The following is a 14,694-nucleotide window of genomic DNA, read 5'->3' as shown; positions in this document are numbered from 1 at the left end:
GCGAACCGCTCCATGGGTCTTTGAAGCACTTCGGCAAACCTGCACACTTTCATTACCTGTGCATGAACAACGTATGATACAACGCTTTAGCTTTCTTCGGCACGCTTCAAACAAAGCTCGAGCCCTTTCCACCTCACGCACACTTCGTCCAGCCATGGCGTCCAAGCCCTCCCCTGGCTCCGCAGATCAGGTCAGCGCCCCTTGAGTAGTACAGAAAGGATCTTCGTTGCTCTCTGGCGCACTGTGGAGGGCGGCTCGAGGCGGCTCGGTGCCCGTTTGGCGTTAGACAGCGCACAAGTCGCTCGCTATTATTGTGGACCGGATATAGCTACAACTTACCTAGGGTGTATGCACTCCGGTTCTCGTTGCACGGTAACCTGAACCGACCAGGCATGGAAGGAATTCCATGGAAAGCCCTGGTCGCCTACCACCATAGCGCAGAACTCGCGCCCGCTGACTGATCCCACAGGCGATCAACGATGGCTGGTACACAGAGCTGTCGCCAATGTGGCCTGGGCAGGGCCTCTCCCTGAAAGTTAAGGAGATTCTGTACCGGGGCAAGTCCGACTTCCAGGTGCGTTGGCGCGTCGCTGCCCAACAGCTGGCCGTGGGTCCCCCGTCCGCACTGCGGGCGTACAGAGGCGTGGGGTTGCAGCCCTGGCTGCAAACCCCGCTGGTCCCCTAGCCCTGCCCCAAGCCTGGCCCTTTCCTCTCCCTCAGCCGGGTGCCCTGCCTCCTGCGGTGCCCTGCCTCCTGACAATGCCTCCCGGCTTGCTTTGGCACCATGCCACAGGACGTGTGCGTGTTCGAGTCGGAGTCCATGGGCACGGTACTGCTACTGGACGGTAAGGCCGCCCGCATGGCTGGGGGGAAGTGCGGAGGGAGGGGGCCCACGCCCCTTCAGCTTCGGGATCGGCAGCTGTAGCTGGCAGGCGTGGCAGGCGGGCTAAATGCGGGGTAAGGCGCGGCAGCAGTCGAGCAGGGAGTTGATGTCGTGTGCGCAATGGGTTTGCGGCAGAGCTTGCCTCTGCAGCAGCACGGCTGCTGGGGCACGCGATGAGCAGCTGGCCGCTGCCATGTACCGCCATGATCCGGTTTCCAGAAGCGGTGGCCTGTCGGCCTTTCGTGAGCACGGGCGCCTGGGTGCGGCGCCAGCAGCGGCAGCTGCAAGCCATGGCTGCCGTGGCTAGCACCATGTGTGTGCGTGTGTGTGGGGGGGTGACACCATACGGGTTCAACAGCATGGATCAGGGCACAGAGAAGGCTTGCACAGGCAGCCTTGGGCTGCGAGCGCACGTGTGGCTGTAGCAGCGGCTGTAGCAGCAGCGCGTCGCACGCAGCCGCGCTCTGTTGCCCCGGCGCCGCGGTTCCTCCGTGCCGGGCGGGTTCTCGGGCGGGGAGCAGAACCCAGAGACCAGAGCCAACCTCGTGTACCCTGCGCTTTAAGCAGCATCCGCATCAGTGCACCTAGCTCAGCCAGCTCGGCGCTGGGCCATATGCCAATGCCGTACACTCCCCACGTCCAACGCTGGGCTGTGGCCGCTGCCGCCCGGGCCGCAGGTGTGATCCAGGCCACTGACCGGGACGAGTTCTCCTACCAGGAGATGATTGCGCACATCCCCATGTGCGCCCTGGAGGTGGGTGGCCGGTTGGGTGCACGGCCGTGAACCGCTGTGGCTGCAGGGCTTGTGGGATCCGTGGAGTCGCAGTGCATGCAAGCGTGGCGGCGGCACCTACACACTGCCGCCGCATCCCAGTTCTTGAAGGGCGGGTCGCTACTCCGCTCTCCGACCCCGCCCGCATGCCCACCCTCGACCCCGCTGCTCCCATCCACATCACCTTGCAGCGCCCCGCCAAGAAGGTGCTGGTGGTGGGCGGCGGCGACGGCGGCGTGCTGCGTGAGCTGGCGCGGTACCCGGACGTGGAGGAAATCCACATGGCCGAGATCGACAAGTGCGTTCGCAGTTTGCGGGGTGACATTTGGCGTTTGCTATGTGCTGTTGGCTGTGCAATGTGTACGGGTTGCCGGCTTGGCAGCTGTCCGCTTGTACGTATGCCAGCGTAGCCAGTGTTTGGGGCACAGCAGGTTGGGGCTGTGGCCGCATCTGCGGAGGAATATTGACAGCGGCTTGCAGGAGTGGGAGTGTGTGCGCTGTCAGCTATAGAGCCGCGGGGTCGGGGACTGGGGGCTGGGGGCTGGGGAGGGAGCAGGTGGTCACCTGTCGCAGCCGCTGTCCCAACCTAGTGTCCGTGTGCTGGCATTTGTGACGTGCTGTGCCGTGTCGGGTGCAGGATGGTGCCGGACGTGTCCAAGCAGTACTTCCCTGAGGTGAGGGCTGGCCGGGGGGAGGGGAGGGGAGGGGAGGGGAGCGAAGGGGCATGTGCATGGGCACGGGCACGGGCACGGGACGTGGGGCTCGGGTTTAGGGTGCTCACAGCGAGGGAATGCATGGCTGCACGGCTGCAGCGCACACGCACCAGCACACGCACTTACTGGCGTCATGCGGGCGCTCGGCCCGCCTGCCTCAGCTCCAGCGCACGCTACACCACGCCAGGTCAAGCCCCCCAGCCCCCAACCAATTCACTGCTCACCGACACTTCCGCCCCCTCCCGACCGCACGCCTCCCACACCCAACCACGCAACGCACCAGATGGCCGTGGGCTTCAGCGACCCGCGCGTGACGCTGCACATTTGCGACGGCATCAAGTACGTGGAGGACTCGCCGGAGCACAGCTACGACCTCATCGTGGTGGACAGCAGCGACCCGGTGGGGCCGGCGGAGGTGCTGTTTGAGAAGGTGAGGGGCTGCAGGGGTGGGGCCGGCGGAGGTGCTGTTTGAGAAGGTGAGGGGCTGCAGGGGTGGGAGCCGGCGGAGGTGCTGTTTGAGAAGGTGAGGGGCTGCAGGGGTGGGGCCGGCGGAGGTGCTGTTTGAGAAGGTGAGGGGCTGCAGGGGTGAGGCCGGCGGAGGTGCTGTTTGAGAAGGTGAGGGGCTGCAGGGGTGGGGCCGGCGGAGGTGCTGTTTGAAAAGGTGAGGGGCTGCAGGGGTGGGGCCGGCCGAGGTGCGTTTTGAGAAGGTGAGGGGCTGCAGGGGTGGGGCCGGCGGAGGTGCTGTTTGAGAAGGTGAGGGGCTGCAGGGGTGGGGCCGGCGGAGGTGCTGTTTGAGAAGGTGAGGGGCTGCAGGGGTGGGGCCGGCGGAGGTGCTGTTTGAGAAGGTGAGGGGCTGCAGGGGTGGGGCCGGCGGAGGTGCTGTTTGAGAAGGAGGGGAGGGTGGGAGGGGGTGCGGGAGGAGGAGAGGGAGGGCTGGCGAAGGGAATGTGGTAGGGAGATTAGGATGGGACTAGGGAGCTGGTGCGGGGCTGTTTTTGTGTTGCTTGAGACTTGGCCTGAGGGTGGGGGTTGAGTGTGGGTTGAAGTGGAGTTATCAAGAATTGGGTTGGGCATTGGGCAAAGCTGGGATGGCTCCGTGCCAAGCTGCACGCTTGCCCCCATCCGCTGGCCGCGCTGCATCATGCGGCATCCATTGACTTGCTGGCTGGCGCCGGCAATGTCCTCCCATCGACTGTGTATCGCTCCTGTGTGCCCCACCGCCACCGCCACCTCCACCACCCGCCCCGCAGCCGTTCTTCGAGGCCCTGCACCGGGCAGTGCGCCCCGGCGGCATCGTGTGCACACAGGTAGGGAGGGCAAACATGACTTGTGGGACGGGGCAAACATACATACGCACACGCATGCGTACGCAAAGGGGACTGCTTGGCAGGACAGGCAGCTTCCTCATCCATTCCTGTCAGCCCAACAACGCAACGCGAATGCTCCGCCCTTATGATGATGGGCCCCGTCCCAGTTTCCGACTGGGAACGCTGGGCCCCCGTCCCGGTTTCTGACTTGGAACGCTGACAACGCGCTGCCCATAACACCGCCACCGCCGCCGCCACCCGCCCTACCTCCCCCTCCAGGCCGAGTCGCTCTGGCTGCACCTGGACATCATCAAGGCGCTGGCGGGCATGTGCAAGGAGGTGTTCGCGGGCGGCTCGGTCAGCTACGCCACCACCACCATCCCAACCTACCCCTCCGGACAGGTGCGGCGGGTGCGGGTGCGGGTGCGGGTGCGGGTGCGGTGGGATGGGTGCGGATGCGATGGGATGGGTGCGGATGCGGGTGCGGTGGGATGGGTGCGGGTGCGGGTGCGGGTGCGGGTGCGGTGGGATGGGTGCGGATGCGGTGGGATGGGTGCGGATGCGGGTGCGGGTGCGGGTGCGGGTGCGGGTGCGGTGCGGGTGCGGGTGCGGTGCGGGTGCGGGTGCGGGTGCGGATGCGGGTGCGGTTGGATGGGTGCGGGTGCGGTGGGATGGGTGCGGGTGCGGGTGCGGTGGGATGGGTGCGGGTGCGGGTGCGGGTGCGGGTGCGGGTGCGGGTGCGGTGGGATGGGTGCGGGTGCGGGTGCGGGCGCGGGCGCGGGTGCGGGTGCGGGCGCGGATGCGGGTGCGGTGCGGGTGCGGTGCGGGTGCGGGTGCGGGTGCGGGTGCGGGTGCGGGTGGGGGTGCGGGTGCGGGTGCGGTTGGATGGGTGCGGGTGCGGGTGCGGATGCGGGTGCGGTTGGATGGGTGCGGGTGCGGTGGGATGGGTGCGGGTGCGGGTGCGGTGGGATGGGTGCGGGTGCGGGTGCGGGTGCGGGTGCGGGTGCGGTGGGATGGGTGCGGGTGCGGGTGCGGGCGCGGGCGCGGGTGCGGGTGCGGGCGCGGATGCGGGTGCGGTGCGGGTGCGGGTGCGGGCGCGGATGCGGGCGCGGGTGCGGGTGTGCGGGTGCGGTGGGATGGGTGCGGGTGCATGGATGGCACCCGCAGGCCCGGGTCCATCACCTGAAGTTGCCTGACCATTGTCCTGGTGCTGCGGCGACGTATCACCGCTTCGGGAACTAACTGCCATCCTAACACTGAATCCTTTTCCCTTCACGCAAACACACACATCCATACACCAGTACCTCACTCACACACATTCAAATTCACACTCGCGCACACGCACACACACACACACACACACACACACACACACACACACACACACACACACACATTCCTTGTGCTCTTTAACACACACACACACACACACACACATGCATACATACATACACACACGCAGATCGGCATGCTGGTGTGCGCCAAGGCGCGGACGGAGCAGGGTGAGGGTGGCAGTGCTCCCCTGGACCCGCGCATCCCGCGCCAGGCGGAGCCGGGGCCGCTGCCGCAGCTGGGCGTGCCCGAGCTCAAGTACTACAGCCACGAGGTCCACACGGCGGCGTTCGTGTTGCCAGTGTTTGCAAAGAAGGGGCTGGAGGGCTGCCTCACCTTCCAATGATAGATGAGAAGGGGGTTGTTGCTGTGGGGGCATAAAAGTTTGGGCGTTTGAAATTTTGACTTGGGCAATCCTGGGGGGCTTCGCCCCCCCATCCGGATTGCTTCACTCGGGGTGTGAAGAAAATAGTGTCCTGCTTGTTGGAAAGTGCTTAGGTGCATGGTTCGGTTGCTGGGGTTGGTTGACTTGTGGAGGGGAGGGTGAACGGCTTGCAGCGCTGATCGGGCGTGGGCGCGAGGGGGTGTGCGGCTACTTCAATGCATGCGGCACGCGGCCGTGTCAGAAATGCACGTGATGGGCGACGATGCAGTTGCACAGGTGGCGAAGTGCGGTGGCGGTGAGTACCTCCGCGTCAGGAGGGAGTGCTTGTGTGCTTGAGGTTGGGAGGCATGCATCAGCTCAGTAGCGGAGGCCCAAATGGCCAGCAACGATCTGTGCCGGCACGGACTGTCCAGGCGCAATGGTGGGCATTCTTATAAGCAGTTGCGACAGGATGTACGTGCGTGTACGCTAGTCGAAGCAAGGGCTGCGGCGTTACAGTAGGTCGGTGGAATGCCGGGCAGGAGGCGCAGGTGCAGATTCAGGTTGCAGATAGATGCGCGGGGCGTGTGATTATGTCAACCGGTGGGCGCAGGTGGGTAATAGTGGGGGCGTGTTCAGGACACGCCGCGGAGGCGCGGATTGGACCAAGGCCCGGGGGAAGAGCCGGAGGTGACATAATCTGGACTTGCGGGCACGGCGGCTGAAAAGTCCCGGGCACTCGGGCACGTGCGGCCGTGCGGGTGTGCCAGGCAAGGTGATGGTGAGCCTTGGTGAGATGTCCGATGGTTGGCGAATGGCAGTGGTGCCGGACGCGCGTTGAGCGCAGGCAGGGTTATGGCATCCGTACATCGGTGGGAAAATGCCCTGATATAAGAGAATGGAGTGAGCGACCATTTTGAATGGGCACATGAGGAGCGGCCGTTGGTACGGGGACACGACGAGACGAGCACCGTGAGCTCGCGGGTACCGGCATGAGCCGGCGTGACCGGTGCCGGTTATGAAGCCACGACGCGTCAAGCCTGCTCACACATACTAACTAACTGGCAAACATGCCTGTAAACAAAGAGCTGCTTGCAGGAGGGAACCAGTGCCGTTGCTTCGACGACGCTTGCCGGCGATACACGTATCTTCTTGTAAATTTGCCACCGGAATTGAAGTGATCATTTCATGAGTTTTCCAATGGACCTGCGTGCGGTGGGTCGACAAAAAGTACTGGCATTTAAGCTGCTGCCACGAAATTGCAGAACGCTCTAAATTGTAGTGTATACATAGGTGATAGCGCGCCAAACACCCCAGACCCCATACATCAAGTACATGTCCAGGTACGCTGCCCGTCCCGCGGACTTCGTGTTTGAGCATCTCTTAAAAGGTAGAACGCGCTGTCAGTACTGGTTGTCAGTACTGGTGTTTGACCTCATAATGCGTGTGCATGTCCCTCGGACTTCGTGTTTATTTGAGCACCTTCAAAAGTTAAAACGTGTACTCTGTATCACCATTAGTCCTTAATGCCCACATAGGCATACGCGGACACAAGATTGCGACCTCCCGCGGTCCTCCCAGCAGCGCAGTCGCTGCTACTGAGGGATGGGTTGCGGGGCAAGCTCCCACGCGCGGCCTGCGTCTGTCACACTGCTAGAGTCAAGGCAGGCTCAAGGCAGCGAGGGCGCCAGCACGCATCATCTGGCCGCTGCTGCCTCCAGGGGCACGAGTGGGCCAGCGGAACCGGAAGCCAGCAGCTCCACGCCTGCTGCTGGCCCCGCCGATTTGGCGGTCGCTGATGCCGCTGCCTCTCGGCCGTCGGCGCCTCTCCCTGACGCGACACAAGCTGCTGGCGGGAGTAGCAGGGCAGCTGCTGGCGACAACTCGGCGCAGGACGCGGGTGCTGCAGATGCCGCGGCCATTGCCGCAGTGCTCAACGTCAGCAGCAGCCAACGTGGCGGCGCGGCGGCTGGTACGGCGGCAACAAGCGCTGCGGCGGCGGCAAAAGACCTCAGCAGTGCCATCGACTCCGGTGCAGCGAATGGCACCCTTGGACAGCAGCCGGCGCCACAGCAGCCTGCCGCTCCCGGCCTGGTGCCGGTTGCCGTTCTCAGCGGCGGTCTGCTGCGCGTGCTGGCCGCCGGGACACCAGACCAGCTAGCCCAGCCATACGGCAGCCTGCGGCTGCACCAGACCATGCACGTGCAGGGTCTGGCCACCACGGCCACGGCGCGGGTGCCTGAAGCATTCGGAGCCAAACTCCCAGCTGCGGCCGCAGCCGAGGTGGTGGAGTTGCTCCGGGTGCGTGTGCATGTGTGTGAGGACTAAATGCAGCATGCAGCTGACTGCGGGGCCTATGTGGCAGTTGGGTGGACTTCAAGAGTACCGTAACTACTTCTTCTCTTATGACTTTTATCATGGTCCCTAATGGCTAGTGCATGCAACACCTACGCATCGCTTACTGCAATCTGCCCATGTGCAGGTGTGGAGGGACGTGTGGTTTAGCAGCCCACCGTGGGCGGAAGTGATGGACACCTACAACGCCCTTTCGCAAGACAGGGACCGGCGCCTGCCCGGTTTCGGAGAAGACGAGCACAACTCTGGTGGGCTGGTGGGCGGTGGCGCTCAGGGCGGGATGACAGATGTTAACGGTGCGGGCAGTGAACGTGAAGACCGCGATGGTGGTGACGGCGGCAGCCGCGGCGGTGGCGGCGGCAAAGGCGGCCTGTGGGCTCAGCTCAGCTGGCCGGAGCGGCGGATGATTGTGGAACTGACAGCCGGAGTGCCTTACGGGTACGTGCACACGGCTTAGTGTTGGCTACATTAGTAAATCGGTAATAAGGACTACTCATCGCCGATCGGCGGCGGGTCGAGATCAGCCGGCGGAGCGAGTGGTACGGTGGCCAAGGTTCGTGTGCTCATGGGCCGCCCAGTGCTCCTGTGCTCAATACCATTCTCACATCCACCATGTTTGCAGGGCCATCACTGCGGACCGCGATGGCCTCTACATGCGGCTGCTGCTGCGCGCCCGCGCCCGGCGAGCCGCCATTGAGCGGCTGCGGCTGCAGCATGCTGCGGCCGCCGCTGCTGCTACTGCCGCCGCGGGGCAAGAGCCAGCAGCAGTGGCGGCCGCAGCCGCAGGGCCCGCGCCGGCGGCTCAGCACGATCAGGGTCGGCTGCAGGAGGAGGTGGAGGCAGCTGCGCTGGCGGCTGACAGGGAGGTGGCGGTGGTGCGGGAGGCCAACATGAAGTGGGAAAAGGCCGACAAGCCCAAAGACACAAACCATAAAACCGAGAAGCTGCAAAACGCGGCGGCTGGCAAGCACTTCCCCACACGCTTCATTACCCCTGCCTTTCTGCACCACTTCAATACGATTCACCAGTTGCGGGAGGTCCGGGATGCAGCAGCCGCCAGCAGTAGCAGGGCCAGCGCACCGCAACAGCCGGCAGCAGCGGCGGGCGAAGGTGGTGTCACTGACGAGTCCGTTGGAGGTTATGCAAGCAGCATGGGCAGGCTTGACAGACCAACCGGCGCCATGCACAACCTGACGGCGGCCCAGGTGTGGGCTCGCATCGTGGCGCCGGCGCTGGAGGCGACTGGCGGCATGTCGTACGCCGAGGCGTTCCTGTCGCAGGTGCGTTTCCACAGGCGCAAGGGCGCATTACCTGTGGGCGGATGCGCCGTGGCCTTTTCAGTTGCCCTGGCGCTCAGCCTCGTGTTCAACAGGAGGGAATGAACACGTCGCGCACCATTGCGGGTACTTCCTGCAATAGGTGCCTGCGCGCGTGCGTGCATGAGTGCGTATACAGGTGAGTCAGGCATCCCGGCCCCAACACACCTGCTCCATCCCACGCCGCACATACTGGTGCAGGTGGTGCAGTACGACCATTTCAAGCCGCACAGCGACACCCACTATGCCGCGGCCATGGGGTACGGCAATCTAAGCTACGGGTCACGTGACGCGAGGGAGCTGCCGGAGCGGTACGGTGTGCTGGTGCCGCACACGCCGCACGTGAGCGTGGTGGAGCTGGCGCGCAGCTGCGGCTCGGCGAGTGCTGTGGTCCACGACGGAAAAGTGAAAGCCTGCCTTTGGGTGAGCTTAGCAGTCGCTTATTATAGAATGCCGCATGGATGTGTGCATGTGCGATGCGTTGCCAGGGTGCAGGCCTTAGCTCGTTGTTGATTTGAGGATCTTAAGAATTGATGCCACCTCCACCTCCACTGCCCGCCGCCCGCAGCTGGACCTGTTCTGCAAGGGCTGCATCCCCGCCATCTCTAAGCCGCCAGCAGCAGGGCAGCCCCAGCAGTTGAGCGGGGTGGCTGGCGGCCCGCTGGCGGCGCTTGCGGATCAGGTGGGCGGCCGGGCCCCGGGCGCTGACGTGCTGGCGCGCTGCACACACGTGGCACTGCTGGCGCACCCCGCCTGGCTGCTGTCCCTGGAGGCGCAGACGCAGCAGCAGACGCCACAGCAGCCGCTGCCGCCCGTGCTGTGCTGGCCTGTGAGCGCCCGGCGGCTGCTGGAGGCTGCTGCGCAGTACGTGCCGTCGCCGGCACCACCACCGCCACGCACGGTGGCACCGCCATGCGGTAAGGGAGCTAGCAGCGGCGCGCACGGGGCTGTGGACATCATGCCCGCTGTTGACTCGGCAGCCAGCTCTATGGATGCCGCCACAGAGCTATTGGCTGGCTCGCTGGCAGCGGCTGGCACAGCTGCACCGCCTGCTGCTGCGGCACCTCCTGCTGCTGCTGCGGGCCTGACCCCTGTGGTGCTGAGCCGCGCCTTCTATGCGTCGTAGTGAGTTGCAGACAGACAGCTCGCCTTGTTGTGCAAATGTCAAGGCGTGCAGTATGCGGGCGGAAGGCCGCCCTGCGGCGCATGACCGTGCATTTGACTTACCGGCTCTCGTTACCTGCTTGCGCCTGTATGGCTGTATGCTGTGTCGAATGCCACAGGTCGAACATGTCGCAACCTGACCATGTCAAACAGCTTGCAAGCTGCTATGGAAGCAACACGCATGCTGGAAGCGGCACGCATATGGAAGCAGCACGCACGCCGTGCGTGCATGCATGTGAACGCAATCATTGCTAATCATGCACGTGACGACAAAGCCTGCTGTACCGTGCGCATGCAGAGATGATGGGGACAGGGACCAGGAAGCGGTGGCGGCCCAAAGCCGCGATTTGGCGGACCAGCGCGTGCTGCCGGTGCTGGAGGCACTGCTTGGACTGCCGGACCCTCCAGAGGAGTTGGTGGTGGCCGCGGCAGCCGCCGCCTCCACAGACCACCCTTCAGAGGCCGTGATGGTCTTGCGGCAGGGTGATGTTCAGCACCAGCCGCAGCCGGCAGAGCCGCTACAGGCGGCCTTGCATGGCCCAGCTGACGTCGCACATGCAAAGGCGCTGTGGCGCGTCTATCAAGACGGTGAGTGGGCACGAATGATGTCCCTGGACAGTGCGGCATGACTGTCCTGCTTTAGATGGGCCCGTTGCAATGGTTATGCGTTACACGATTGCAAAATAATAGCACGACCACGAACTTGACAGTTGGCAGGATCTGGGTACTTCTGCCCCGAAAGCACACGTGCATACGTAACACCGATGCCGCCGCCCGGACAGGCCTATTTACGCTGCTTGCTCACGCTCGAGCCCACCTGCTGGCGCTGGAGGAGAAACGGCGGACGGATGCACGTATGAAGAAAGCGCCTGCGGCTGAGCCATCCGCTGCAGCTGCAGTGGCAACAGACGCGCTTACGGAGCTGGCTGGGGTGCCCGACGGCGGTGCAGCGGCAACAGCACCTGCAGTGCTAGTCGTGGAGCGCGTGCTCCGACTGGAGGGCCACCCGCCGCCGCCGCCCACTCCGCCGCCGCATGCTGAGGCAGGTGCAGTGGCGGCGGCGGCGGCAGGGGCGGCGGCGGCCTCACTGCCGCCTCTGGCTGCCGTCGTGTTGCTGGAGATGGTGGTGGAGGCGCAGCAGCTGGTGTGTCCCTTGGACTTGAGTCAGGCGGAGGCGGATGATCTGGTGGGCGTGTGGGTGCGCGAGTGGGCCTGCTTGCCCGACTGGCACACGATCATGCGCACGCGCGCCGCATGCAGCAGCAGCAGCAGCAGCAGCAGCAGTAGCAGTAGCAGTGCAGGCCCCGGGCGGCGGCTGCGGTGGGCTGACATGAGCTACGCCCATCGGCGGTCGGCGTGTGAGCTGTATTTGCTGTACGGCCCTTCGGCTGCCAACTGGGCCCCCAGCAAGGAGTGGGAGTCGAAGAGCCGTGAGACCTCCAGCACCGGCGCGTTTGTGACTTCGAGTTTCTTGGGGACGTTCAACAAGTTGCACCGCCTCGAAAAGAGCAACGTGAGTCTATGGCACAGCGGGTTGGAAAGTCATAGAGCACGCATCAATGCGCCCACACCATTGTATCACGACACGAAGATGTTACCTGTGCCCCGGTGTGGCCCTGCTCACAGCCCGCCACCCCGTTGGACGTGTACCCAGGCCAGGTGGCCTGGAACCCCCGTGGCCTGTCAGCTGACAACACTACAAGCTGGGTGTGTGCCAACATCGTGCTGCCAGCAACCAAGGTGTGCGTGGGGCGATGAATCGGGGGTGATCATGCGAGGGGTACGGTAGCGGCAAGGGGGGAGCCGCACGCATGAAGCACAGCAGGGACCGCTGGGGTTTATCGTTTTACCACGGATCATCCCAATACGCATTGGCGTGTACACGCAGGGCTACTGCATGTGCTATGCCGACTTGTTCCTCTCGGAGGAGGCACACGCGGCGTGCGTGCCGGCCGGGAGCAGCAAGTGCTTTGGCAGACAAGCTGCTGCATACAGTGGCCACCACAGCGGAACTGCAGAAGGCGGTGATAGCAGCGCCCTGAGCTTGGATGCAACAACTGCAGCTGCTCCTGCAGCCAACATGGCTGCACCGATGGGACCAAACCAGACCGCCTTTGCTAGCCACGCGTGGGGCACGCCCTTTAGCGAATTCCGACATGGCCTGCTCAGCTGGCCCAGAACCGACTTCTGGATTGGTAAGGAGACTGATGGCATGGATTGATGAGATCAAAGCCGGGCAGATTGATGGCTGGGCTGTGGTGCCCAGGTAGACAGGGCCTCCTCTTGCGTTTTTGTTTGAGGTTGCCCGTGCGTCAGGCTCGCTGCCCCTCCCCGCTTCCGAAGTGGCGCCCCAGCCAGTCAACCCTGTTCAACATGTTTCCCTTCACTGCCCCGACCAGACATCTTCCACAAGAACCAGTGGCAGTCGGTGGCTGTGCACGACCTGTCGGACAACCTGCGGCTGAGCGGCCGCGTGGCGCTGGTGGTGTTTCCCTTCCCCTCCCCGCTGGTGCTCACACGGGTACGTGCGCGACTTAAAGGTGCTACATATGTTTTTCCTGAATGTGCTCTTTCTATGCGCACGCACATTATCTTATAATGCGGCGTTCTTGCTCGTTTCACTGCAGGTGTGGTGCCTGTTTGAGATCATGACGGCCCTGCAGCTGGACGTACCCATCAAGTGAGCTGGGTGTCAATCCCGGTAGCTAGCTCGTCCGCGCCCCAGTACGTACGGCGGTACATCGGGGGCGGCTAGAGCGGTACTTTGGGTAGGCAGCCTTTGTAGGCTCGCCTGCGCCCCAGTACGTACCGTACCGTACCGACAGATGGGGGCTAGGGCAGCAACTTGCTTGTCGGCATCGCTGGAGTTTCGCGTCTGCTTTTTGCCGGTGCAGGCTGTGTCGCAGCCCAGCGGCCTTGGAGGGTTTTAAGAAGAAGATGCTTGCTGGTATTGAATGGGAATTCGGTGAGTCAATGAGTCGGAGCACGGTAGGAATGCGCGTGCATGTCTAGCCAGTTGCCCGCTCATTGTCAAACGCCATGTTCTTGCGTTGTACGTGAGTTCGTCTCATGCCTGACGCCCCCGCTTCATCTGCGCATCATGCCCTCCTGACAGCGGACCTGCCCTCCCAACAAACCATGAACGCTGCGTGCCTTCCTTGTCTCCTCTCCCCAGCCGAGTCCCGCATCACGCCAGAGATCGTGGCTGAGGTGGAGACTCTGGATGTGTCCACGGCCCAGGCCACTGTGCCGGCCGACAAAGACATGATCCTGGGCATGATCCGCGCCAGCATCGGCATCGACGACATGAACAAGCAGGTGAGCAGCGATTGGCGGATGGAGGGCACCAATGGACACGATGAAGAGTGGATGGGTGCGGATTCCACCTGAGCCACCGGGCCGGCTGAGCGCGTAGGCCGCAATAATGCTTGCAGCACAGCAATGCGTGCCTTAATGAAGCGTGCGACCTGTTCTGCACTGTTTGCAGTGCACCCTTGGCACAAGATAAACCTGTGTGACCCTCATGCACGGACAGGTTAAGGAGCTGTTCATGAAATTGCTGAATGAAGTGAAGGAGGAGGTGGATGCTGAACAAGCATCAGCTGCTGCCACGTACTGCTTCGGCGGGGACGGACTCGTGCCTGTGATGCCGACAGCGGCCACCAGTCCATCCAACGGCGCAGTGCCGCGGCCAGCGGGCCCCTGGCTAGGCAGCACAGAGGAGAACCCAGGCGCAACGGCAAGAGCAGCCGGAATGCAGGACGCTGCTACCGCCGTCGCCTCGTGCCATGCGGCGCTTCGCCGCGTGGCGGATGTGCGGCCGGGCGACTGGCTGGTCACCGCAGACGGCGGCGTGAGCCGGGTGGTGCTGGTGACGGTGGACGAGGTGGGGCCAGCCGGCATGGAGGTGTGCGCACTGCCCTGCAGCGGCACTGGCACCGGCGCTGGCACTGGCACTGGCACTGGCGTTGGCACTAGCACCGGCAGTGACAGTGGTCAACACCTGCTGCTGGTGACGCCGGACCACCCGGTGTTTGTGGACGGGGCATGGCGGCTGCCGCGCACCCTGGCGCCGGTGCAGCTGCTGCCGGCGGAGCAGGTGCGCGCTTGTTATGGACACAAGCGACGCTCACAAGCCAATGCACCTGGAATGGCTCTATGCCTCGCTGGGCCTCATGCAAGGCCTCGTTGCATTGCCCCCATCCTGCACATGTACAGCTTTTAACTGACAAGCCTGCATTCCCTCCCCTCAGGTGCCGTACGGCGCGGTCTTCAACTTTGAGCTCGACCCGCCGGCCATGGTGGCGGTTAGCGGCGTGCAGCTGGTCACTCTTGGTCAGGATCTGCGGCTGCAGCCGTACGTGGGCGTCACGGAGGAGAGCAACGAGCTCTTTGGCTGGGGCTGGCGGCGCCAACGGGGAAGGCGGGCCCAACTGCTGCGGCAGGCGCGGCGCATGCTGCAAGAAGAGGATGGCAGGCGTGGAGGCA

The 14,694-nt window shown here is 64.0% G+C and overlaps 1 protein-coding gene across 1 annotated transcript; it reads left to right on the top strand.

Annotated features, from left to right (window-relative positions):
* The first annotated feature begins 67 nt into the window (after positions 1 to 67).
* CHLRE_12g558450v5 (uncharacterized protein) lies at positions 68 to 6,541 on the top strand. Its single transcript, XM_001702791.2, has 10 exons — positions 68 to 190; positions 470 to 574; positions 794 to 845; positions 1,561 to 1,637; positions 1,847 to 1,953; positions 2,293 to 2,329; positions 2,652 to 2,798; positions 3,619 to 3,675; positions 3,955 to 4,077; positions 5,138 to 6,541. The coding sequence occupies exons 1-10, from the start codon at positions 155 to 157 to the stop codon at positions 5,351 to 5,353; spliced, it is 957 nt and encodes a 318-aa protein (XP_001702843.1). The 5' UTR covers positions 68 to 154; the 3' UTR covers positions 5,354 to 6,541.
* Positions 6,542 to 14,694: the final 8,153 nt, after the last annotated feature.

The sequence above is a fragment of the Chlamydomonas reinhardtii genome, chromosome 12 (assembly GCF_000002595.2).
Source record: "Chlamydomonas reinhardtii strain CC-503 cw92 mt+ chromosome 12, whole genome shotgun sequence".
NCBI classification, from domain to species: Eukaryota; Viridiplantae; Chlorophyta; class Chlorophyceae; order Chlamydomonadales; family Chlamydomonadaceae; genus Chlamydomonas; species Chlamydomonas reinhardtii.
Note: the sequence above shows the minus strand (reverse complement) of the source record. Positions and strands in the feature narration are given on the sequence as shown.

Coding starts and splice junctions, on each gene's coding strand:
- CHLRE_12g558450v5 (XM_001702791.2), top strand. CDS start 155: ATGGCGTCCAAGCCCTCCCCTGGCTCCGCAGATCAG. Junction 191..469: donor CCCCTGGCTCCGCAGATCAG/GTCAGCGCCCCT, acceptor CTGATCCCACAG/GCGATCAACGATGGCTGGTA. Junction 1,954..2,292: donor CACATGGCCGAGATCGACAA/GTGCGTTCGCAG, acceptor TGTCGGGTGCAG/GATGGTGCCGGACGTGTCCA.